This window comes from Diorhabda sublineata, chromosome 1 (assembly GCF_026230105.1).
Source record: "Diorhabda sublineata isolate icDioSubl1.1 chromosome 1, icDioSubl1.1, whole genome shotgun sequence".
Lineage (NCBI taxonomy): Eukaryota > Metazoa > Arthropoda > Insecta > Coleoptera > Chrysomelidae > Diorhabda > Diorhabda sublineata.
The window spans coordinates 28,819,700-28,847,676 of record NC_079474.1 but is presented as its reverse complement, the minus strand read 5'-3'; the positions used below and the strand labels follow the sequence as shown (position 1 = coordinate 28,847,676).

Sequence of the window (27,977 nt, the reverse complement as noted above, 5' to 3'; positions counted from 1 at the left end):
GTGACTTTAACGCCCATAATACAATGTGGGGATCCAATATTACCATGGGAAAGGAAAAAACCATCGAAAACGTGATCAATTGTACTGGCTCATGCTTGCTAAATACTGGATCAAATACACACTTGAATTTCTCATCTGGCACCTTCTCATGTATTGATCTTAGCTTTAGTGACCCCAAACTTGCCCCTTCACTAAATTGGCATACCGCTAATGATCTATATGATAGCAATCATTATCCTATTATCATATCCTCCAGTATCCCTAACCAAAGTGATACTTTATCCAGAAGGTATTGGCGCTTAAACTCTGCCGACTGGACTAGTTATACGTCTCAAACGAAGTCCAACCTATCGGAATTATCTCTCACAGATGATATAAACAATAACATACTGAGGATTACAGATGATATACTTTCAGCTGCTCATCAGCACATCACATCAGCAAATAATATCTGTCCTAAACAAAAAACTGTCCCTTGGTGGAACTCCAGATGTGAAAGTGCTATAAAACAACAAAAAATAGCACTTAATTTTTATCGTAGTCATAAAACACAAGAGAACCTTATCAATCTGAAGAGAACCAGAGCCAAGGCTAGATATATTATAAAGCAAAGTAAAAAATGTTCCTGGAGAAACTATGTGTCTTCCATAAATGTTAATACAAGTCCCACCCAACTTTGGAATAAAATAAGACAAATTCAAGGTAACAATTCCAATTTAAAAATTCCGACTCTCTTATATAACAATAAAATAGTGAGTGAAAATGAAGAAATCAGCAACATTCTGGCCAAAACCTTTGAATCAAAATTTAAATGTAAAGTTAACATCACACCACCCTCTATAGACAAAACTACCTACCCATGCTCTACGACTATAACGCAAGATATCACCTCTCTTAACTGCGCATTCTCCTTCTTAGAGCTTACCTCAGCCCTCAGTAGCTGCAAAAATACTGCCTCCGGTCCCGATGACATCCCGTACATATTTCTTAAAAAACTCTCCAATACAGGTTTACGCAAGCTTCTAGAAATTTACAATTTTATATGGAACACCAATCAATTCCCTAGCCAATGGCGTACTTCTACGATAATTCCTATTAAAAAGCCTGAGCAAAATGTTACCTCCCCGAACTCTTTCCGGCCCATATCACTTACTTGTACCATGTGCAAATTATTAGAAAAGATGGTTAATAAGCGGCTTCTATGGTTCCTCGATAAACATAATTTATTCTCAAAAGAACAGTCGGGATTCCGAAAACATAGATCGATCCAAGACAATCTGGTTCTTCTCCAATCCCATATTTCTGTTGCCCTTAATAAAAAACAAGAGGTCATTACAGCTATATTTGATATCGACGGTGCTTTTGATTCTGTCAGTAGACAGTCAATTCTAAATAAACTAACTTCACTAAATATCTCCGGACATATATTTCATTTTATTCGGAATTTCTTAACTTTAAGGACATTCAAAGTCTTTGCTAATGGAATTTTCTCGTCAACCCGTGCCCAGACTGATGGTGTTCCCCAAGGATCGGTTATAAGCCCCACTTTATTCAATCTAGCAATAAACGATATTTGCTCTGATCTCCTGCCTCCCATCAAGTATGCTTTATATGCAGACGACTTGTCTATTTACTGTCCTGGCACGTCTACTCCTACTACAACTAATCTAATTCAGTCAGCAGTAAACACCCTAAGTAAAAATATAACTCGCTTAGGATTAACTTTTTCACAAACAAAATCCAGAATTATTAAATTTAGTAGACGACCATCTACATTATCTCCTACTATCCTCATTAACAATGACCGCCTTCCTGTTGTTGATCACTGTAAAATACTTGGTCTAACATTCGACTCTCGGCTCACCTGGAAACAACATATTCGAGAAATCAAAGGCGAATGCGGCAAAAGATTAAACCTTATTAAAATCCTTTCGCATTACCACTGGGGAGCAGACGAAAACTCCCTTATCAAAATTTATAGGGCCATCATTCGCTCGAAATTAGATTATGGCTGTCACATATATATCTCGGCCACAAAATCTGATCTCGATCTCCTGAACTCGGTGCATAATACAGCTGTACGCCTCTGTTTAGGTGTTTTTCGATCTAGTCCTGCAGAAAGCATTTACTGCGAAGCTAATGAGCCCCCTCTTTGGATCAGACGGCAGCAAATTACACGTTACACAACTCCTCAGCCTTGCCATTATTAAAACCTATCCCTTTAATTTTATCCCAGCTGCTTGACGGCGTCAACCTCAAACAAACTAGCCCCCTTCCTATCCCCTCTACTCCCCCATGGACTATCAACATTCCTAAATTCAACACATCCCTTATGAGATACAATAAGCATGCAACACCCAAACAATTAATTATAAATGATTTTAATGACATAATAATGAATAACCACTTTGATTTAGTGTTATACACAGATGCATCCAAAAATGAAACAGGAGTAGGCTGCTCTGTTACAACGTCACAAATTGCAATAAAATCTTCCCTTATCCCATCAACCTGTAACGTTCACACAGGTGAACTATTCAGCATTCTACAGGCCATCAATTCAATCTCTCCACCTTATAAGCTCGTCGCCATATGTACAGACTCACTTGCCTCTATTTTATCCATCCAAAATATATTTACCGAACATCCTATTGTCCAATCAATACATGACTCCTACCAGCTTATCTCATCCCAAGGAATAGCAGTTACTTTAATTTGGATACCTTCCCACATTGGCATCGAAGGCAACGAACTAGCAGACAAACAGGCAAAAATTGCAGCTACATATACCGTCACCGACAATGTAATTATTGGAAAGGATTTAAAATCACAGTTCAAAAGAAAATCCAGAGTTACATGGCAGCAGCATTGGGACACTATTAACACATCCCTACGTCAAATACAGCGTTCAATTGGTAACCAACCTATTATCTTCGCTGGTCTCTCAAGGCAAGACTTAACTGCGATTAGAAGAGTAAGAATTGGCCATTCAAGACTTACTCATGGATATCTTATGACTACTACTGCCAGACCATTTTGCTCCAGCTGCAACTCGTACCTAACCATGAAGCATATTTTGACCGAGTGTCGCAAATATACCGTCGAAAGACAACAGTTTCGGCTTAGCCAGAACTACAATGAAGTCCTTAACAACTCGGAACAAATTACCTCTCTACTTCAGTTTCTCAAAGATGTACAGCTGTACCACCAACTATAGAACAATTGTGTTACTGTGTATTCATATTGTATACTTGTATCAATGAACCATTTCATATTTAATGTATTATAACCGCTCCCGTGCAAGTGGCCATAGTAGCCGAGCACGTTAATTTTAAATAAAAAAAAAATATATAAATAATAATACTACACTCCTTTTAATTAGACACAAAACAGATTTTCATGAACGAATATCAAGATATAAAAGTGTGATAGTTTATCGGAGAAACGATTTGACATGAGAAACAATTAAAGCGTTCACAGCTAACTATTTTGATAAAACAATTTTATAATTGCGTTAAAAAATGACACTTTTTTCAAAGCGTGAAGAAATGAGCCGCTTCGGTACTTTTTTACGTTTTTTGACCGATTCAGAAATTACATTCTTTATGAATGCAAATGAACGAAAAAAAAAAACGTTAATATTATAACGGACGTAGAAAAAATAGATTTCCAAACAAAAGATTGCATAGAAGCATTCGATATTGTTTATATCCAGCAGTGGCGGCTCGTGATAAAAATTTTTAGGTATTTTGAATTGTTTCCAAAAACACTTTTTGTTTTGTCGGCTTTGTTAATTTTGTATTGATTTTATTGGCTTCTTTATTTTATAAATTGTTGGAATGGATACAATATAAGAAAAAAAATTGAAACACCAAGCACTATTTCATCTCTTCATCGAGTTTTCAGTATAATTTACTTTTATTTTCTTAAAAAAATTCGCAGTTTCAATTTTGAAAAATGTATTGAACAGCTCAAAGAAATTTAACATTTCAAGTAACTTAAAAATGTTGAGAGATTTTTCACTAAACTAATTTATACTTCAAGACTCACATCTAATTCCTTAGACAAATTTTTAAATCGCTTTTACTATGTTCTTGCAGAGTCAAAACCAATAAACAGAATTTAATTAAGCCATATTGTTTTATCCCAATTACACATATCTCATAGAATTATATATATAGATTTTGGAGTTATTGCGTCTTTTTGTCTTTTAACTTAAATTCTCTAGATTGCTGACTCCTAGTTCCGTCTAAATTTTATCGCCATTAAAAAGTAAGCAGGAAAATAGTATTATGAATTTTTTAAGACGCAAAAAGTTGTCCCACTACATTTTTAACATCTCTTTTGGATTCAAATTCTGAATCTGAATAAATAGTGATTTGATTGTACAAGGTCCGGACTAAATGTTGTGTGTGGTAGGAGTTCAATACCACCAAGTACGAGGATGGTTCCAGAAGTACCTGGCACAACAATAAAAACAAACCAACAAACATACAATAAAAAAATATTTATTTCTCAATGTAATCTCCTTTTAGCTCCATATACTTTCCCAGCCGATGTTCAATAATTTCCTTTTTATAATAAGAATCGCCAAGCTCCTCTTCATTGTTGGAAAATATTTGACAACCGAGACATTTCTTCAAGTCTGGGAATAGAAAATAATCCGAGGGGCTAAATCTGATGAATAGGGTGCATAAGGTATCAATTCAAACTTTACTTAATTAATTTTATTATTGATAACGAAGGAGTAGTCTCACCCAGAGTAGATGTTTACATATTCACTAAGAATGCTCACTATTGTTGGCTACTAACCAAATACTTAAAAACGTGGCGTCTGCAAACTTGGAACATATGCTTTATAGATTGTGTACTTTCTAATACAGTTGTATTTTTCAAGCAACTACCGCCATTTCTAGGTCTATTCCGCAAAACTTTTCCAGGATGTGGGTGAGCGTTGTTTTGTTACAAGCGAATCTGCTTTCGTTTAATTAGACCTGGATATTTCTCCAATAAAACAATCAGGTGTCTGCTATATACCTTGGTATTGATAGCTAGACCATCTGGAATGATTTCGAAGTACATTAAGCCTTCATAGTTCTACCAGATACACAAAAAGATTTTCCACTCGAATGGAGGAGCTCTTTTTGAGTCGGGCTGTGGTAATTGTCCTTTGTGTAGCTACTAACTTTTCATGTTGGGGTTGCTTCCATTTTTCGTTCTTTCGGTAGGGCGAAGAACTGTTTACACACCTCTACTTGACGTTTTGCTTAAATTTCGTTGATTCTTGTGGCATTATTTTTTCAACTTTCATAGATCTTTCCTAATGATTTAAAATGGCGATATTTGGTATATTTAGAATTTCTAAGGGAGTCCGATAATTGGTGAAAGCTAGTACTAGAATGATAATCTGTGACTTTCTTCATAACCTCAATATCCCTCGCCGGTGTACGACCTGAGCGCGGAGGATTTTTAAGAGTCATATCTCCACTATTAAAAACGATTAAATCAACCCTGTGCCTTCGATCATTAACTGTGTTGTCCTCTTAAATTTAACATATTTTCCTTGCTGTCTCGGTTGCTTTAATCTGTTATTTTCAATAATTTCTTAACTATACTTATAAAGGCGTACTGCGTTTTCACTAAACAAAGAGATAATGATTAATAGAAAGTGAAACTATTGTACTTTTAATAGAATTAGAGATTAGTCTTAACAATTTACTACTGGTTTAAATCGAGACGTAGGAATTTTCATGTCTGGCAACCGATATTACTTATGAAAGACACCTCTATATATAGGTACTGCATATTTTTTACTTCTTGTGGAGATAAATCCACCCCCTTTTTCGTTTTGTCTTTCTTTTTTTGTTTGGTAATCTAAACCCAAGACATAATAATATTGGTAGGCACAAAAAGTTACTAAAAGCGAGCAACTGAATAGATTGAGAATGTGGATGGCTAGCATTCCTGTCATCTCCAGTCGCCAAAACTCGAGCCGAAAGCCTCTAGGAGTCGCGGCGAGAGCTTGGAGCGGTCATACAATGTAGTATTTTACTTGCTTACTTAAATTAACATTTTTTAAAACTAATTACATATATTTATATCTATATTTATATTAAAATGCTATATTATAATATATGTCTTCATATTTTTATATTAGTAAATACGTATATAATTGTTAAAAATATTTACAAGGGAAGCTCCAGTTTTCGAAATTTTTTTCCTTGAAATGAAACATTGTTGTTGATTATAGTGCTATCAGAGTTTCGTAAATTATCAGTTGATATTGCATATATATACTCACAGCAAATTGTTTAACTAATCAAAAAGTGACGTCATCTAATTGTACACAAACTTGTTATCCAAACAGAATCTTGTTGAAAAACTACCTTATAGAAAAGATTGTACATTATCTTGTTAGATATATTTCAAATTTATGCAATATTTAAATTCGTTTTTATATTATTTATTATTAATTCACTGTAAAATCAGTTTCGCAAAATTTAACAAACCTGAAAAATAATAAGTATACTAGACTATAATCAACAAAACTTTGCATAGTCCTCTTAACCTCGTTTTGATCTCTTTCACAATCTGAACCTTCGGTCGTTATTTAAACTAGTTCATCTCTTGACCCGGGTGAAATATTTCCATCAATAAATCTAGTATTGTGAGCTTTGTACCATCATAAGAAGTTGATTTATATAATAAGTTCAACGGTTTTCCATTCTTTTCTGTCTAGTAGTCGCTAGGTGCTAGTTATAAAGAATGTGATGCTTTGTGGAAACAATTCTAATATTTGACTATCGTTTTTATCAATTTGTGGCACGGTGTTTTGTATTGGTAAAGGCCACTTGACATGATGCGAGACAACGTGCAAAAAATTGCATGTAATTTCTTGCAAGATCAAAATATTGCCCGACGTTTGACATCTTCTTGTCATAGAATCATGGTTGCCACTAATAAAAATTTCCTAGCTTCAAATTTTATTTAATGTTTTTTTGGCGCTTTGGAAATGAAAATAACAAATTTAGGTAAAGTAAACAAGAAATAAGGGATCAGTACAACACTGGTAATCATAATATCTTCGGCTGCCTTGCTTTTGGAATCTGATAGACAGAAATCAGCGAAGACCTGGCTAGATAGAGCATAGGGAAACGTGAGTTATAGAATTAGAAGAAAAAATATACGATAAAGAAACATTTGAAAAACTCCTAAAGGCCGCTTGACATGATGTAATACAACGTGCAATGCAATGCAAGGCGCAATAATTCTTCATAGAAAGAATGCGAAGTTCAGCTGATTCTTTGATGCAAGATCTCGCACTTGCAACATCATCGGTTTGGTGCCATTTTTATTACGTGAAATCTGCAATTCTAGGGAGAAATCTAGTTACTTTTGGATTAACAACCAACCTATCCATGCAGTTCCAAAACCAAGGCAGCAGTAGATATAATTATTGACAGTGATCTACTGACCACTTTTTCACTTCGTTACTTATATACTTAGTTTTGTTATCTTCATTGTTAAACTGGTCACAAAATAGTGAATAAAATTTTAGGTGAAGTATTTGTTTAACTCACATATTGAATTTTTATTGGTGGCAGCCATGATGCAATGACAAGAGACACGCGACGTGCAATATTCATCTATGCAATATTTTGACCTTGCAAGAAATTGCATGCATGCAATTGCACTATGACAAGCGGCGTTAAAGGAGTATTTTTGTACAGTAATAGCTATTTTTGTTTCTTCCTTTTATAAATAGTCGGTTAACAATATATTGAGTGTATATACCCTATCAACCGTTTAATGAGTTTTTGCTGGCTTCAAAAGTCTTCCTCTGCGCCCAATCTACTCAGATTATTGTCGTAAAGTTTCAAGGGTGTAGACGTAAATCCAAATTTCTTGAATAAAAAAATCCTCTTCATTTTACCTAAACAGCTTCTACATAGAGTTTTGAATAATCAATGTGGAAAGAAGCTTTTCATGCTAAAACACTTCCATATGATATGTAATGTCAACTAATTTCTTTCTATTCCAGTTTCAAGTTTTCCATAATGATTTTCGGAATTTTTTTTTGTTTTCTTTCTCTTTTAGATAATCCGAACATTGAGAATCTTCGTTGTTTTGTCATGGATTCTAACGTACATTATAATAAAGTTGAATTGACTGGAAAATGGTTGTATGATAAAGTATTCTCACAGTAAATGAGCACGTATTTATCAAACGATAACACTTTAGACCATTACTATGTTTATTAACTATATTTTTGTTACAATATTTTAATTTTATGACATTGTATGTTAGTACGAGGGTTTCCTTTAAGTTTGCAAAAAAAATAAAAATAGAAACGAACAAGTTCGAAATAAGTGCTATACTGCTTTTCGAAATATTCGCCTTAAGGTCTATAGTTTTTTGCATATGCTGAAACCAATTCAGGAAGCATTTTTTCCACTTTGAAAGCTTATATCATAGAAACATGATTTCAAAAGTCTTCAACAGCTTCTTGAGGTGATGGAATCCATCTGAAACATATCTTTCTAACATGCAAATGTTTATGTAAAATCGATTGCATTGTAATCCGTGATATTATAAGAGACGCCTCTATCTGAGTGTGAGTCACCTCTTTAATCATGTTGCGCACAGCATCGACTAAGATGAAATTCTGTAAACTCATTGTAATCTAATGTCTTTTTTGATGGTGTTACATTACCAAAAGCTGCACGAAGGTATTTTTTAATATCATAAAAATCTTTCGACGTAAGTCTTCACGAGTGATTTCCATTTTTGCACAAGCTTGATTCTTTTAAACATGCACTATTAACAGACAGACATTTTCTAAATTTCCACTAGCTTCGCAGTAACAAACGTCAACGTTTATAAATACAGTGGTACCACAACTCATTAGCGCTACCTATTGATCTATAGTACATACCTAAAAGGCTACTATCGTATCTATAACAATGAATTTCAACTTCACTCAATAGCGAATTTTCCAGCTAATTATTATAAAGTAATAATCCATGCCCAAAAATTAGTTTTCTATTTTGTTGTGCATTTCAAATATGGTTAGGTTAGGTTAGGTTAGGGGTGTATTTTTTAAGAAAAATTTATTCTAATGTGTCTTATGAGATTAGACCGCGTTCACGAACTATTGAGCTATCAAAGCTATTTTACATTTGAAACTTTATTTGGATAAAGTCGTGTATCAATGATTTATTTTCAAAACCAAGTCATTTATGTAAGGAAAACTATTAGGAACTATAGTTCCAAAATATTATATTTTTTATAAAAATTAGTGGAATTTTTATATGAAAAAATTGATCGTCGAAGTGTGTTAAATAGGGGTGGCAGCACATTTGCCTCAGGGTAAAATTTGAAGGATATGTAAATATTGTTTAGTCCAGGATTCTTGTAAAACGCAAATTGTTAAAATGTTCAATAATGAATTATGATATCATGATTTTAACTCGATATATTTCAATTCATATACAATTGCTACCCGTTGTCTACACGACCGCCATTCTGGAAGTTTATTGAACATTTATTTATCGTATATATCTAGACACTTTGTGAACATCTCTTCCATATGATATGCTCTTTCTCTTCAATAAAAAATTTAAAATATAATAATACTGAATAAACACCAACACTCACGATTACACTGTCCAACGCGAGCTTCGATAACCAAGTTATCGTCTTCATAGACTGATTATTAACAGTTCAACTTCAGTGTAGTGGTGGTGCAAACAGAGTATTCAGTATGAATATCGCCAACGGTTCCAGAAATTCTAACTTAACATAACATGCTAAAAAACGTGACTTATTTTATGACAAATCGTATAATATATTGCCGATATTTAGGGGCATTACTGTTTTATTCAAAATGTTGATGTTTTTATGTTTTTTAATTTGATTGCAGTTATGGAAATAGAACAAATAAGTCCTACCTAGATAAAAAGTTGATTGTCATTTGATTAAATTGAGTAAATTTGAGTTTTCAACATAAAAATTGCGAATTTGCTATTAGAGATCTTGTTACGTATATATTATTGTTTCTACCTGAAATGTAGACAGTGCGACGGTTGACTTTAATGAATATTCAAAAGTGGGGCTCCACACGAAACGAAGGTACTTTGAAGGTTGGGCAGACACATATTTTCCGTCATAACAATCACTATCTTATACATATTGAACGCCAATAATTATCCAATTATATCAAAATAGGCGATCATCTACAGTAATAGCACATGAGTCTTAAAAATAAAGATTAAGGGACAGCAAATTACTTCTATTGTGTCAAATTTTGAGCTGGTAGCTCTGCTCAGAATTTGTCAAGATGGGAGGGGATTCCAAAGGGCCTAGCCCCTGGGGTCTGAAGGCACAGCCCTCAGTGTACATTATAACTCTTCTCTTCTTCCACGAAATGTATGTAGTGTGATGCAAGTGATATTCCAAAATATGGCCCCCTTGATTATCACCTGGATGGTTACATCGCGGAATATCTGTTTAGACGCCTTTATGCTAATCACGCTGATTGCTTGCATGCGATGGCTACAGCGATTCGCGATTTTCATATTAAATGTAATTGTTAATTATTCTGTTATTGTTAATAATTCATAATAATATAACTCTTCATTGATGTATAAAAAAGTCATGAAGCAGCAAACAAAAATAATGTTAAAATATGTTAAAAAAATATTTTTTTCCCGATCACCACTTAAAAAAATGTTTTCACCATCTTAACATAACTTATTTTACTCCCTAAAAGAATCTGAAGTGCAGCAAAAAATTTTTGGAGTAAGGTTGGGGTCGAGCCCCACTTCTAAATATTTACCTTGACATTTACTGGTATGTGGTGTGCACAAAAAATTTTAACAGTAACTTTTTCATAGAAAAGTAAGTTTCAATATTATTGTTTATTATTTTGTAATTCTTGATAATTCATAATAATAAATAAAATTACTTTCTATTGATGTATGAAGAAATCAAAAAGCAGCAAACAAAAATTATGTTAAAAAGGAAAAATCACTTCTAAAAAATATTTCCACCATCTTAACGTAACTTATTTTACCCCTTAAAAGGATCTGAAGTGCAAAATTTTTGGAGTAAGTTTGGGGTAGAGCACCACTTCTAAATATCGTTCACTTTTACTGGTATGTGGTAAAGACAAAAAAATTTTTGCAGTAACTTTTTGTAGCATAGTTTCAAGATTCGCTGCATGTATTTTTGTGATATTTTACAAGAATAACCCACTGAATACTATTATATTTTAAGATAATTAGAAATATCTCATGTATACACCGGAATTTTCCATTTTACTTATTACTTATATAATGGAGATTAGTTTATGTACCTACTTAATATAACTAATCAATGATATCTAAGTTTTAGGTATTTAAGGTGAACGCGTACGTTTTCACATGAGTTTTCTAAAATATCAAATGAAATTAACCGACGTGTTTGTTCATTTCTTTCGATGCTTGTTAAAAAAATAAGTGATAATAGATTATTTTCAACTAATTTACAAATAACATCCATATCTGTATTTCGATTGCACATTAAAAATGTTGTAAATTATCTCTGTTTATCCAATATAAGAGGTTTTTGTGTTATAATTTGAATCACTGTGAAAACTTCGTTGAATGAAGATGAAACCGTTGTTAGTGATATTGACAAAAGGAAATTTAATTTTTCACAGATTTCCAACGGAGTTTGGAGCATTGACTAAAAATGGGAGACCGAAAGTTTCTGTTTTTGGGAAACAGATTAGAGGAATCGGTGTCGTCCACGGGGATCTTCAGGATTTACCTGAAAAAGTAAGTTTTTCATTAACGGGTGTACAACCGATACAATTTTAACACATATGTATATTTGTTCACTTTTAATAAATACCCATGAATAAACAAAATATAAAATAATAAATAAAAAAAATATAAATGTGAATGTTTAAATATTCTTTTCTTTCAACATATGAAATAATGCTTTTTATATAATCAGAAAATTTTTGATTGATTTTTATTATTAAACAGAATCATTATAGTCACAGTACAAAAAGAATTAATCTCCTATCCAAACTATAACATCAATAATTACACAACTACAATCAACTTAATGGAGCATTCTATAATGTAAATTATAAGTATGCTTCGGTTCGATTTTGACACAAAAAAATTAATTAAATCTATTAGAAAAGAAGGGAATCTAAGTAAAATTAATCCTAGATATATAATATATGTTAAGAGTCAGATATTAACGGCTTGACAAGCTTCAAAAGTACGTATTTGAGCAAAAAATATTCATTTCCACAAGGAAATCATGGTGCTTATTTATTTATTTATACAGTGCTTTTCAGATAAAAGTATCCACCTTTAATAACTTTTGTAATACTGGTATTTAGAAAAAATCCAAAAACACGTCAATTTATGTTGGAAGGGGCAAGCATTATGGCTTATTTAAACTTACTGGAAAAGCCACCCCCTCACCCCTAGCAGCATCCCCTTTATTTTTTTAAATTACTTTTCATATTTTTTATGTAAAATTTGGATACTCCTCTTTGAGCTGATTTCAAAAATGTATAATACTTGTAGGTTAAAGTGGTTAGTTTATGAGATAAACAATTTTTCTTTTAAGAGCACAAATTTTACTTATTATTTACTTTCACCTTATTTGCCTGTACTAAAATGGGTTGTACAACAAGTAGAGCGATCGGTGTTTCATCTTCTACAGTTTTCCGAGTTCTACATAAATTCAAGTACCACCCATACAAAGTTAAGTTGGTGCACGAGTTGAATGAAGATGATTTTGATCGTCGTCTAGAGTTTTGCGAATCAATGACGCAAATTATCAATAACAATCCACAATTGTTAAACAATATTTGCTTTTCTGATGAATGCTCATGGTCATTAAATGGCTTAGTAAGTAGGCATAATTGTAGATATTGGGCTGAAAGTGATCCACATATTATGCGTGAATTCCATACACAACATCCCCAAAAGTTAAACGTTTGGTGTGGTATCCTAGGTGACCACATTGTCGGACCTTTCTTCATCAACGGAAATTTAAATGGTGAATCATATCTTGAGTTACTCAGGGAAGGGGTTGACCCACGTATTACAACAATAATAGAAAATCCGAAGATTTACTGGTATTTCAACAAGACGGAGCTCCCCCACACTATGCTATGCCTGTCCGACAATTTTTAAACGAAACATTCCCCGCTCGTTGGATAGGTAGAAGGGGGCAGATGATGGAGTGGCCACCTAGGGCACCGGATTTAACACCCCTAGACTTCTTTTTATGGGGGTATTTAAAAACAAAAGTTTATGCTACCCAACCAGAATCTCTGGATGATTTACGAGAGAGGATAGAAAATGAATGTCGACAATTAAATCCAGCCGTATTAAGCAATGTCAGAGAGGCATTTCAAAATAGATTATACCATTGTATGGAAGTGAATGGTACTCATTTTGAACACTTATTGTAACTTCATAATAAATAGCACAGTTAAAAAGATTAAAGAGTTTGAACTGTTGTACAACCCATTTTAGTACAGGCAAATAAGGTGAAAGTAAATAATAAGTAAAATTTGTGCTCTTAAAAGAAAAATTGTTTATCTCATAAACTAACCACTTTAACCTACAAGTATTATACATTTTTGAAATCAGCTCAAAGAGGAGTATCCAAATTTTACATAAAAAATATGAAAAGTAATTTAAAAAAATAAAGGGGATGCTGCTAGGGGTGAGGGGGTGGCTTTTCCAGTAAGTTTAAATAAGCCATAATGCTTGCCCCTTCCAACATAAATTGACGTGTTTTTGGATTTTTTCTAAATACCAGTATTACAAAAGTTATTAAAGGTGGATACTTTTATCTGAAAAGCACTGTATATATATGAAATGCATTTGATGCTCCGTAAAATAAGTCCGAGGTTTAAAACGACGCTGTCATCAGGCTCTGCACTTGCAAAAGCACACCTTTACAGACGAGTTTATTAAACTTTAAAATGACCTTGTTATTGGCAAATTTCAAATTATTTTTGCTTGTGATTGGTAGTAGAACGTCCAATAAGAATTGAAACAGCTAATAGACTGTTACTGATTATATTTATTTTTACACTATATTCTGAATAAGATTTTACATTTCCTTGTAATGGCTCTAGCAGAAAATAAATCGGAAAGTTTTTATCAGATCTGAAGAAGGGTGTGAAATGAAAGATGCCAAAAGATATATAGAAAACAAAATTTATCAGTAGTTATTTTTCTGCCACTATTTTATCAAAAATAGAATATCAAACCCATCAGACTTCGAACTGACTCAATCGATAAATAAAAGATCTAAGCTTTTTTATAAAATAAACACAAACAAAAGGAATCCTTTTATTATTATTTTTGATTAATTACACATGATGTTGCTTTCTTACAAAACAGAGTTTTCCTGAAATACTGGTTTCAATTTGATATTAACAGACACACACAGTTATAATACAGTCTGCTGATCAATTTAAAGCTTTCTGATAAACTATATTTTTTGCTTTGTTTTGTGGTGCGAAACAGGGAAAATCCAAGCTAATTCCGCATACTTCCAACGACTAGACTTGCGATTTATTTATGGTCATCGCAAAGGCTAGACGTACCAAAAAAAGTAAACGTTTAAAATCGAATGGTGAATCCGTTGGAATCATCAGTATAAGCAGGATCAAGACATCCTCTCCTTTCTATTTTCGCCTTGTTCGCAATTCTAACAAAGCAATACGACTATTTTCTTGATCTCTGGTCATCAGCACGGTTAGCACGTGAGGTAGCTCTTCACACATTTGATTGACTGCGACGACCTAAGTCAGGTGTCTTCTCCTCTGAATCGAAAACTGAATTAATCAAAGTAAGGAAAATCCTCGCGCATTTAGCAGTAAAGTGTCACTATCAAGATCAACCATAAAAAAGAGCACATAACTTGAAATGTCACTATCACAAAGTATCACCGAAGTAAAGAAATTATCGCGCACGTAGCGGTAATCGTCACTCACATAGATAGATAGATAGAAGGATGAACTCTTTGTCTAAGGTATCGACCGACCTGGTTGCGTTCAGAAATTTAATTTGTGACAAAACGTCAAGGAAAAACAAAATCGTTGTTTTTATTAAGTTCCGAGCACTTTTATATTCATTCACCTTTTAAACCTTCTCTAGACTTCCAAATAGGTCCAGACGTTTCGAGATTTAACGAGACTAACGAACAGTAATTGTAATAAGATTGTAGAGACCTCGTGAGTTGTAGGTTTTTGTTTCGTGTACATTTAATCAGTCTTAGTTTTATTGAAAGTGGAAATTATAGCACTTTCACAGATGTTACCAATGAGACGAGAAGTGGCCTTATCATCAATTGGAGTTATATTCTGATCGAGCCAGCCTCTTAGCAATTCGGTCAATGTGCCCGAGCCATATGAAGAACAAGACCTACTTCGTGTCGATTTAGAGTGTTATTTCGTGTTTCTTCTTTGGATATCCTACACCGGCAGTACAACAATATGTGGATTGGGGTTTTATTTTCACATTTGCATCTTGGATAATAAGCAAATTGCGTGATGCCAATTGTCTTGAGATGTAATCAATTCGACGATAAGTTATAACCGATTTTGTTCTAGTTAGAGTCTGAGACTGTCCAGCACCTTGGATGACATTTTGAAGATGATTTTGGTATGTCACATGCCGGTGGTTTTCACTCACAAGTTCAGACAGCACTTGTCTGGTGTCTAGGGACCCATATAAACTGAACTTGCAGATTCGGAACAATGTTATACCATACCAGAAGTGATTACTATTGTCCATGTGATACGAGAGTTTATCCTGTCGAAGAAGATATGAATATGCTTGGTATTTCTATGCTTTTGGTTGATTATGTGATCAGCACGGGAATAAATTATAAGTATCTCTGCTTTGAAGATTGTAGTTGAAGGACGAGCCTTCCGCCGTTCTCGTACCTTCACTACAAAAAGCTTCCAGTTGTGTCTTGGATATATGTGTGTACTTAGAATCAACCTTTTGGACGGTTAATTTAAAAATTTTCCTTGGAATGTTAATTGTGATTTTTATAAATAAATTCAAAAATTAAATCCCATTTTATGATATAATATACATTAACAGAGATATTATTTTTATTATCAGGTACTAACAGAAAATATCGTTTCAAATTTTGGATTATTGACCATATAACCTTGAATTACGTCTTAACATGACCGGAATTTATCAATTTTAAATTGGATTGTGAACCATTGAATTTATATTTTTGAAAATCAGGCTTGTCTTTATTCGGATAAATAGCTACTTACTCTTAGTTAGATGCGTAGGAGACAGTATTTGTTGCGATTAAAACTTGTTTAAAAATAGATTAAATTGATGTGCGTCATTTTGTTACGTGAAACGCATGGGATTCCAATTGATAAGCCAGATAGTAGGACATTCTTGATAAAAAAAAGCAAATGATATTTTTAATAGAATATTAAACAATATTTACATAAAAATATTATTGATTTTGAAAGAATACTTTTTGATTTCATTCTACAACAGAATATTTTTACATTTAGTAAATTAAAATACAGGGACTACCACAATGAGAACTCAGCACTTGAAATTAAGTTGGGAAATATACTTGAGCATTCTAAAATTTCAATCATTTTGAATGTTTGGGTTCCTGTTTGACAATAGTTTAAGTTAAACATTGTTAATATTTCTCAGAAAATGGAAAAATTGAGTATTCAGGGTGATTGATTAGTGTGATAAAGTTCAATGCCTCTTTTATCGTTTGAGATATCATTTTTTAAATAAAATACCCTTTTTTATGTAAAAAGCAAGCACAAGATGGCAAAGCCTTTTACACTCGATTAATTTGAGTGGTGCCTGCCGTGTGAAGATGTCTTCGGATATTGATCTTGAATTTCTGAAGGTTATACTACTCGAGAAAGACGTGCTTTGGCAGCTGATTTCACAGGCTTTCACTTCTCCAAGAAATGAGTCCCGATAAATTGCTTTAGGCGGGAGTATGCTAGACAGCTCAAAAGAGCATTTGCTGTCCAAGTTTCTGGTCAACTCTGGATCGCTCAAGTCGAACCGATATCTTCTGTATTGAGTTTAGGATCTTCAGAGTATGCTTGACGACGAGCTCCAAATATATTTTATTGCTTGGACTTTCTTATAACAATAATAAAGGGTCGTGATGTGTTCTACGGGGTATTCGGAAATTTATAACCGATTTTCTATAAAAATCGTTCAAAGTTCAATACCCTGTACAACGTCAGAGAAAATAAAAAATGAAGAAGTGTTGCGGCAAAAGCATTCTAATAGTAGTAAAAATTTTTGAAAATTATTTATTTCGTTAATATTCATTGAATCTAATACAGGGTGAATCAAAATACTTCTTTTTTTATTAAGCATTCCGTATACCTAAAATTATCAGTTTATGAAATATTTTGATTTTTCCATGCAGAACAATGATTATGTACCTGTATCAACTTATTTAACAATTAATTGGCTAAGATTTATTTGTCGAAAACTGATATTTGACAATGACATAACATCATTGTTAGACCATTTCTATTTTTTCTGTTGAAGTAGAATTTGTCTGTAGATTCGGTACACAATTATTTTCTTATTGCAGGTAAAGTCATATGTGGAAGACAATGTGAAACTTTGCAAACCTGACAAACTCCACATTTGTGATGGATCTGATGCAGAAAACCAAAAGTTGATCAACATAATGTTGGAGCAAGGAACAATTAAGCCTTTGCCAAAATATGAAAATTGGTGAGTTGTTTATTTGCACCTTTTGATGATAGGAATAAAGAATCTGAGTTTTGTTTGTGTAATTGTATCATTATGAATATTATTTCTAAGAAACGGTCTTCTGAAGTGATTAGAGCTTTTTATTAAAACTTATTTAGCAGGAATGTTTTCTATTTATCTATAAACATGAACTGAATCTACAAAATAACTGATTATTAAATTAGTTCACTAGATTTATGATTTCAACGATACCATATATTTGAGTTATTCCCATTCTTAACAAACAGAAGTTGTCTATAAAGACGTGTGGCAGCTGTCGTGTACATTTACTATGATTGGTTATTACACAGATTTCACGTGGAATGCCACCTGCACCCCTGCCTTGATTTGTTATAGATTTTGATGAGCTGTGGCGAAAATGCCTTGTATCGATTTCGCTAAGTGTAAATTTCACAACCAAAGGTAGAATTGGAGATTAATATAGAGTTTTAATCAAGAATAAACAAAATTGCTACATGTTACAGGTCATAGTTAAATAGATATTTTTCTATTAGTTGTCACTCATGTGAAAATAAAACTTCCGATATTTGTTTTAAAGTTGATTTGCTTAAGAAAGTTGTGTAAACAAAAGAGAATAAAGAACAAAAAAAGATTTCTTAGAAAATGAAGTAGTGCTTTTGGCTAAGCTTGTGAAGAAATTTAAAGGAAGAGTCGAATGCAAAAAAGTGATGCGGTAACTTGGAAACAGAAAGAAAAAGTTTGGGAGGAGTTGGCAAGGGAATTTAATAATGACTATTTCCTTCGAAAAATTTAAGCCAACCAAAAAGCTGTAATATTTTATGTTTACCTAGCAACGATCAAATTTCAGCGATAATACTGCACTAGTGCAAATTATCGATAATTTGCACTAGTGCCAAATTTTCGTCTAGGATTAATAAACATCATTTGGTTTTAATTTTATATTTTAAGAAAAGGAACAATTATTGTTTATTTTAAATTAAATTTTTCTCAGGAAATAGTCTGCCAAAATGCCCTGTCAAATTGTCTCATAATTTGACATGCACAAAATTAAATTATCGACAATTTGACATGCACTCGGGACATTAATATTGAAAATAACAAAAAATGACAAGTTTTCGATAAAACCACAAAAAAAAATGAAGTGGACAATTTAAAGATTTGCTCTAGGACGAATAACTTTTTGTTTTCTCGGCGCGTCGACGATATTGATAATGTGTTCATCATCATTATCGAGTTCATCAAATATAAAGTGCAAATTTTCAATCATTTTCCCAAAACGCTTTATAATATCGTAAAAATATGAAAAATTTATGTTCGGATCCTATGCTTCATGTTAAACTGAAAGTTTAAACGACCCCTTGACCGCTGGTTAAACTAAAGTTTGTCGGTAAACGCCATCTAAAGAACTTGAAAAATAAACGGTATCTTTGGTTTAACGTGACGTTTGAGGTTTGAATTTTGAATCGAAGGAGCTCCCGAATATATATATATATATATATATATATATATATATATATATATATATATATATATATATATATATTCGGGAGCTCCTTCGATGTTCTTAGGGAGGTACATCTCCGGAATTACTGCACTGAGCATAACATAAACTTTCATTAGCTCGTCTTTGCTTAACTAAATGACTCTTTGGATCCAAGAGAATAAGAGAAAAATACATTCGCCTATTTTAGAACTATTCTGTGTTTCTGATTTTCCTTTGTTTTTTTACGATCGTATCTTGAAGATTTTTTTGGAAAACTTATAAAAGGTTGTGTGCTTCTTCGCCTGGTGATCAGCTTATTCATTGCCGTAAATTCCGATGCGGACGGGTACAAAGTTATTATTTACTAAGTGATTCTCCATTCCTCTTTTCAAAACGCTTCAACTTATTTCTCTATGATATCACTCATTTTTTGGTTTTCTAAATGTTGTTATCGACGATTATTTTTGGAGTCTAGCATAACTTATTTATTGTTTAAGGAAAGTATCTGCTACCGCTACTAGGTTTAATAAACTGTTTTGATATTTTCCACGACATATTCCAATTAAAAAATATCAATGAGTTTACGTAACATGTCAGAGATTGAGTTATGACCTTTATTTTATTTTTAGAATTTCTCGTCTCACCGTATTTTTAACTTCATTTTACGAACTTCTACTTGAAAATTTATATAAGAGGATTATAAACAGCACTTTTATTTTAATACTAAATGTCAGCGTTTTGAAAATTCATTTCAACAGCTCTCTAAAATAAGGGTCTACTTATACATTTTAACAAGTTTTCTAGCCTGAAAAAGTATAATATGAAAAATATTTTAAGAGTTAAAAAAGGAAATATGTACATTAAAATGTAGAATATTCAAAAATAATTAATTAACCATATTAATGTTAGGCGGCTTACACACTATAGCTATAATACGCATGCTTCATTTCCAACCGTTCCAGGATTATCGAAAAAATATACTTACTACTCTTATATTTTTTTTCATTTCTACGATGATTCTTCAAAATTAAACAGTAAGTGACTCTTAATGATACAAAAAATCAGTTAATGGAGTCGAATTAATCTCTATACTAACACTATTTAGTATTGGGCATAAGTGAGGCATTGAACTTTTAGTCTGAGACTATCCATAATTAACGAAAAGAAACAACACTCCTAGAAGGCTAGTATATTAGAGTAAATAAATAGAGCTAGTCACGAAGATAGAGTGTGATAAGAAATATATGCATTAACCAGAAACGTTAACTTTTGGAACATCAATGCAATAATTAGTAAATTGTGTATATTCAGGTCATGAATAAAATCTTTATTCTGATGCGGTCTTCATCTTTCATGTATTGAAATTATGGAAGGTAGAGAGATGGAGAACACTCTGTGTATATAGGAAAGTGTCCGTCAACATAAGTTAAATAAAAGTGGTGGTACATTAGCATTCACATTTAAGAAAGTGTCTTGGTGCGAAGTGATTTAGTACAAATGGAGAGGTCAGGGCATAGACACTTGTCTAGGACCAATTGCAATACAGTAATTTTATAAATTGGTAAGATTATTCCAATCAGGATCACCAGGAGATAACGTAACGGAATCTTTGGATTCGATTTTTACCGATGATAATACGAGTCTCAATAATTTTGACTCATAATCCTTATCAGGGTTAATGATTTCTTTCCGGAGTGTCGGCCTAAGAAGCGGAGTCTAATATACGACTGGAGTGAATAAATAAGTAATCTCCACTGCCATAACATGGCATTAATTTAATTAAAAAATTATTGATTGATTCAGATTCAAGTGATCCGACTTTTGTACCTCTTTACGTCTTTTCTGTTAACCGTGTGTCAATCGGATTTGGTGAATATCTTAAAACATCTGTGTTCACGTCTTTCAAGCAACTGACTTTTATCTAATTATTAGAAGACCCCTCTTAAAATGGATTATCGCGATGTCGCCGACTGACACGAACGTTACATTGGGTACTTAGCTGAAAGAATATGTATGAGAGAAAACAAAAAACGATAACTAAAGTAATAAGATGTGAAACTAGCAAATAGAAAAAAATATATTTTCCGACAATTATGCTGTCGTTTATCTAGGACCTTGGCTGTTTGAGGCTGGATAACTCAAATGGTAGCATTTAGCCGCCCGCAGTCCTTTGATGGTATAAGAATAGAAGAGTTTGACTGCTAAAAATAAACTGGCACAGCTCCGTATAACGCTGAAGCATTAGATGAAATGATAAGATTGCCGAATAATTCATAAGGCGATCCGATAATCTCGTTATATATAATTTAATAAATGAATTATAGTTGGAAACATTGAAAACACGCTTTTACAGTTCGTTGAAGTAAAAAGCGAAGAAGTAAAAAACATAATTTATATGATGAATAGATATCTGACAAGAAAATTCTTGTTGAAAGCTTTGTACGACATTTTTCTTACAAAACTATTCCTGGAATTGGGATTAAAATTAGTAAGAAATTAGAATTATTAATATCAAAGATCCCCTGCTTTTAGAACAGATTTTTTTAAAGATAATTTTTTGCTCTAATACACTGTAGCCATTGTTTTCCTCTTGGTGAAACTCTTTGGTTTGTTGGAGAAGTGTTGATTTAACTGTTCTTTGGTTTTCAGATTGTTGTACAAGCCCTATATACCATGTGACAAATGTTGCACTTTGTGGCCCTCTGTCAACGTTTTTGGGACCTAGTCGGTACACTGTTTTTAGTATTTCACCTCAGTTGTCTGTCATCTTTTGAAAATTCTGTAGAAAGTGTGGTGATTCCAAAAAATTAGATACATGCTGGACTAAGTACCAATATAAAGTGAAAAGGAGATTATGTTGAAAAATCAAATTTTTTGCTATTTTTTCATTGGATACCATCACACTTTATTCATATTATATCTACTATTTTATATTTCAGTTGGTTAGCAAGAACCAATCCAGCAGATACAGCAAGAGTCGAATCCAAAACTTTTATTTGTACTGAGAAAAAATCAGAAACGATTCCAACACCTAAAAACGGTGCAGTTGGAGCCCTGGGTAATTGGATGTCACCTAACGATATGGATTTAGTTGTAAAAGAAAGATTTAACTCATGTATGACGGGAAGAACTATGTACATAGTACCTTTTTCCATGGGTCCTATTGGATCACCGTTATCAAAAATAGGTAATTTAATTTACAGTTTTTATAGAGTGGAATATAGATTATTAAAACGCTTCTGTTATTCTAGGAATCGAATTGACGGATTCTCCTTACGTGGTAGCTTCAATGCGAATAATGACACGAATGGGTTCTAAAGTGATGAAACAAGTTAAAGACGGACAAGCTTTCGTGAAATGTTTACATTCTGTTGGAACTCCTAGTAACGGAATCGTAGAGGATCCTAGTTGGCCTTGTGATCCACAAAGAACTATTATCTTACACAAGCCTGAAAATAACGAAATCGTATCTTACGGAAGCGGCTACGGAGGCAATTCTTTATTGGGAAAGAAATGTTTTGCTCTAAGAATTGGATCTACAATTGCCAAAAAAGAAGGCTGGTTAGCCGAGCATATGTTGGTGAGTAAACAATTACAAAGAAAATCAAGTATTCTACATACCTATTGTATAACGGTATTGTATAACACTTAAAGGCTCATTTTCGCTTTTTAGATTCTGGGTATCACCAATCCAAAAGGGAAAAAACGATACATCGCAGCTGCTTTCCCTTCGGCCTGTGGAAAAACAAATTTAGCCATGATGACACCGTCTTTACCCGGTTACAAAGTTGAATGTGTAGGTGATGATATAGCATGGATGAGATTCGATAAAAATGGGCAGTTGAGAGCTATCAATCCAGAGAACGGTTTCTTTGGCGTCGCTCCAGGTACCTCAAGAAGTAGTAACCCAATAGCCATGGATACTATTTTTAGGAATACCATTTTCACTAATGTAGCATCAACTAGTGACGGTGGAGTATATTGGGAAGGAATGGAAAAGGAAATTGGAAGCGATGTTGCCATAACTGATTGGCGAGGAAACCCCTGGTCAAGACAAAAAAATATACCTGCAGCTCACCCAAATTCAAGGTAAATTAATGAAAGGGTAATTCATATAGAGAAACATTAGTTTGAGTATATTCTTTATAGATTCTGCACTCCTGCGGAGCAATGTCCTATAATTGATCCGGCATGGGAAGATCCAGAAGGTGTTCCAATTTCAGCTATTTTGTTTGGGGGAAGGAGACCAGCAGGTGTGCCATTAGTTTATGAGGCGCGAGATTGGAAGCACGGTGTATTTATTGGAGCTTCTATGAGATCAGAAGCTACAGCAGCTGCAGAGCATAAGGTTGGTAACAGTTAGTTTATCACAATTTTTTTTTTGGTAGTTGGTGTCTATTTATGTGGCAAACAGTTGAATGAAAAATCTTGTATGTTAAGTTAAGAAGAAATACAGTTCATCATTATACTACAAAGATATTTCAGAAAAGGCAAATGAGACAGCGAGTAGAATTTATGGAAAGGCAACTTAGTAAAAAGGCAAAATCTTCTGCAGAAAATGTTTTAGCTTATAGTACAATGAGATATAATAAATGCATGCATGCAATAAGTGTGAATGATTCATTTGAGTACTTGTTGCGTAATGTATTATAATTTTTATTATGAACAGTACATTTTAGGAATCCGTATTTCTTCATCATAAAATTGACGCTCGCATAGTTGCAATTTTCTCCAATTATTTACAAAGACAAACTTCTCAATTATTTCAGGGTAAAGTTATCATGCATGATCCGTTTGCTATGAGACCTTTCTTTGGCTATAATTTCGGCAATTATTTGGACCATTGGTTATCAATGGAAAATAAATCATCGAATTTACCAAAAATCTTCCATGTAAATTGGTTTAGAAAAGACGCAAACGGAAAATTCTTGTGGCCAGGTTTTGGAGAAAATTCAAGGGTACTGGATTGGATTTTGAGAAGATTAGATGGCGAAAATATTGCTGATGAAACACCTATTGGTTTAATTCCTAAGAAAAATTGTTTAAATTTGAAAGGTAGGATAAAATATTTTTATATAATATTAATGAAAGTTGTGTAGAAAATTTTCATTTTTCATGAATAACAAATAAAATAGAAAATTTGAAGCAAGTATGAAGTTAGAGATATGCACTCTGATGATAACTGAGCTAGTTCAAATTATTCGATCTATTTGATCACGAGGTGATTGCTCATGAAATTAAGATGAGTCTTTGTTGCATCAAAATTATTTCAGCGCACCCCGAGATATTTGCCTTAAAAGGTGGTGACTAAAATTCAGTTTTTATTTTTTTTTCAGAATTTCAGTGAAGCTAGAAACTGTAATTTTCGTGCACTCGCAAAGGACTAACCACGGGTATTTTTTCAATATTACTGTTACTATTTTATTTCATATCAAAACTTTTTTTCGGGATTAAGTTTTATGAAATAAAATTATAACTTTATAATAAAAACAATAGCCGCAGAGAAATAAATCAGTAAAGATATAGAATGTAAAACGATTCATAATAAATGCGGAACATTACCAAATTAGTCTCTTACGAGTGCATGAAAATTACAGAATTTCAAATTTCCAGCTTTAATGAGTTTTTATAAAAAAAAAAAAAAAAAAATAAAATAAAAACTCGCTTCTAGTCACCATCTTTTAGAAGTGATATCTAGGAAATTTTAAAATAGGAATTGAATTTAGAATATAGATTAAGGAAAGTGAGCTACAGAAAGTAAGCAGTTGTCCTGGTGATTTGGCAACATTTCAAAGTATGACTGAAGGAAACAAATTCAGTTTACTAGTATTTACATAAATAGCCTATTTACTTTTATTCACACACTCAAGATATAGCCAAAAGAGTTTCCCATTTCTCACTTAAGCTTTAAACATTTTTTCTTTTTTTCGTCAATCACGTACGTATGAATTATTATTGTCCTTGCCTTTTTTTCCATTTTCCTATAATTATATCGATGTAGAGCTTCTGTAATTTAGTGACAAACTTTGCGACAATATTTTCGACGTCTCTTTTGTTAAGCAATATGAGAAAACAGCGATCTACGTCAAAATGATGTTACTGTATGTAACTTGGTTTTCTTCGGTAATTTGCTTGTTTTGTATTATTTTTTTGTATTATGGTGTTGAGAAGACTCCGAAAATATTTTTTAGGCTTATTTCAGTGAAACTAATGCAGCTGCAAGCAGTTTTTTAGGGGGTATGGAAATAAACTATTAAGAAATTTAGAAAACTTGCATTTATTTTGTGCTGAAATTACGGTAGTTTTTGAACATTATTTTCATTGTTGCATTCAAGTGGAGTTAGCCCCTTTTCAATATAGTTTCCAAGTTTCCATTATATTTGCTTTTCGATTATATTTCCGCTAACCTACACTAAGTACAACTCTGCATAGTCGAAAAAAATGGACGAAGCCACGGTTAGCAACTCTTTTGGAAGCTACTTCACAATAAAAATGGGAATACTGAGGTCTAAAATTCAATAAATAACTTCAAAAACTACAAAAAAACTTACGGCCAAAAACATTTGTTTTCTCTACAGAGGCAATTTTTAAATGGCCATCTGCTGATTCTAAGAGTTCACTAGATTCCTCAATTGACCATTTTTTTTCATATAGAATATTTTGTAAAGATCATAACGAACGACAATTAGAACATATTTTGGTTTAAGGTTCATTTTAATAATTTATTCATTTTTCAACGGGAATGTTTTTGACTTTTTGATCTAATTTAGGTCTTTATTTCTAAAGATATCAATATCAGCTTTCGCAGTTTCGCCAGAAAAATTTCTTCTTTCTTCAATCTGAATAGACAAAAGTAGAGTGATTGTCAGTTTATTTAGTGACAAACAAAGTTCGTCACACTAATTTTTGATGCAGACTTTGACTTCTTATCCTACTAGTGTGGCTTCACAAAAACTTTAGCCTTGAATAATACATTTTATGTCATTTGTTTCTCAAATGATTATGTTTCATTTTTTAAATTAGTTTATTTGTTTTAGGCATAGAAGAAAATGTTAATTTGGATGAGCTTTTCAGCCTACCTAGAGATTTTTGGTTGCAGGAAGTGAAAGAGATTGAAAAATATTTCAATGAACAAGTTGGAGACGATTTGCCAAAAGAAATTTCGAACCAATTAGATAGTTTGAGGAAACGCATAACAAAAATTAATTGAAAATGTATCAGTATTATTTGAAGATCTTATTATTACTAGTTGAATTAAATGTTTAGAATCATGGAATACTTAAGATCGATATTGTTAGGATTTATTTCATTATCGTTATTTGAACAAATTATATATTTGCATAAATTGAATTTTTTCTCAAACTACTATACTTGAAATGTCAAAACTGTTCGGAGAATACTAGAAAAATGCCAAAATTATTACTTTTTTATCACTATTACGAGCAAAGCACTATGTTTATTTTTCGAGCATATTGATTTCTTAATAATTATTAATGTAACGTGTGAGAATAAAATAAAGTTTTTATTTGATATAATCACTGATCTTATCTGTATTAAAATTATTACCTATACCTCTATCCACATTCTCTCGAAGTGTGAAACAAAAAGGAAATCCAGAGCCCTTCGCCTGGGAGAGTATGAAATAGAAAACGACAGCTATAGCCATCCCACATTCTTTTTAAAGTAGTGGGATTAACATATCATCTGAAAATACTGGGCTTCCCAGTATCTTAGCAAGAAAAGGGTAAACAATAGATACCCCAATATCCACATAGATACATCTAGCGATTGATGGTTATTGAAGATAGAAGATATTTAAAGTAGAGTGAAAGAAAGTTAACGCGTAACATCATTTGTCATTACTTTCCACGCTGGACTTTCCCTCTCAGTGGCATTTAACCTATTTTGAATTAACAAAGATAGTCTGAAACAATTTTAGTAGCAAAGATTTCCAGCACGATGGTGCGGTGATTCCAAATCTTTAATTGTTTTCATAAATTTTTCATTATTGTCTTTTAAAGCATTCATTTTGTTAAATAATAGAAATCTTTTGGCATTTACACTTTGGGAGTCCATTCGCGTAAACTCTGTATATATTTTGGTTTCATTAAAGATATCAGTAGCATTTGGGAAAGACAAAACTCTTGTTGAATTTGTGGGTGTTAAATAAAGACGTTCAAGGGCCGAGCTTGTTGAAAAATGCAGCCGTGTAGTCGCAACCCGTATAGGCGTGAAAAGCGGGAGAAACAAGACATAAAGTCGAGCCTAATTTTATTGTTTTTGTTTATTGTTATATAAACTTCATCCTTAAAAGCATCGTACAGCAGGCAATTGCTATCCTCGTCTGACAAATTACTTTACGCGTTAGCTTCCTTTCATTCAACTTTAAATATTTACCATCTTCAACAACCCGCAACCCCTCATTTGCGGCCGGATTTAATTAGACAACCATATATAGTAATAAATAGGAAAAAATTTGCTTTAATTCCAAATATATAACATATATACCGTATAAATGTATCAAAATCATACCTATTTACACCTGATGCGGCATCAAAATGAATTTATTAAAAGAAATTACGAAATGGATTCGAAAAAGGGTTATTGAAAGTGAACAAATCGATTCTCACCTTGATCGATGCATTTACGGCAACGTTTTTCAACGGAGAGGTAGGCCCGACGAAGCATATCCTCTA

The 27,977-nt window shown here is 32.8% G+C and overlaps 1 protein-coding gene across 2 annotated transcripts in view; it reads left to right on the top strand.

The window, feature by feature from the left end:
* The window catches only part of LOC130450052 (phosphoenolpyruvate carboxykinase [GTP]-like), a 31,789-nt gene extending 4,966 nt beyond the window's left edge, over positions 1-26,823 (top strand). The window contains exons 2-9 of one of the 2 annotated variants that reach the window (XM_056788217.1): positions 11,702-11,819; positions 17,653-17,798; positions 22,221-22,468; positions 22,533-22,861; positions 22,955-23,370; positions 23,431-23,629; positions 24,051-24,336; positions 26,319-26,823. In XM_056788217.1, coding sequence (XP_056644195.1) covers positions 11,702-11,819; positions 17,653-17,798; positions 22,221-22,468; positions 22,533-22,861; positions 22,955-23,370; positions 23,431-23,629; positions 24,051-24,336; positions 26,319-26,491 — 1,915 coding nt within the window. In that variant the 3' untranslated portion in view covers positions 26,492-26,823. Of the gene's footprint in view, positions 1-11,383; positions 11,820-17,652; positions 17,799-22,220; positions 22,469-22,532; positions 22,862-22,954; positions 23,371-23,430; positions 23,630-24,050; positions 24,337-26,318 lie in introns of those variants that run through there. The other variant, XM_056788214.1, reaches the window with a different exon arrangement.
* Positions 26,824-27,977: the final 1,154 nt, after the last annotated feature.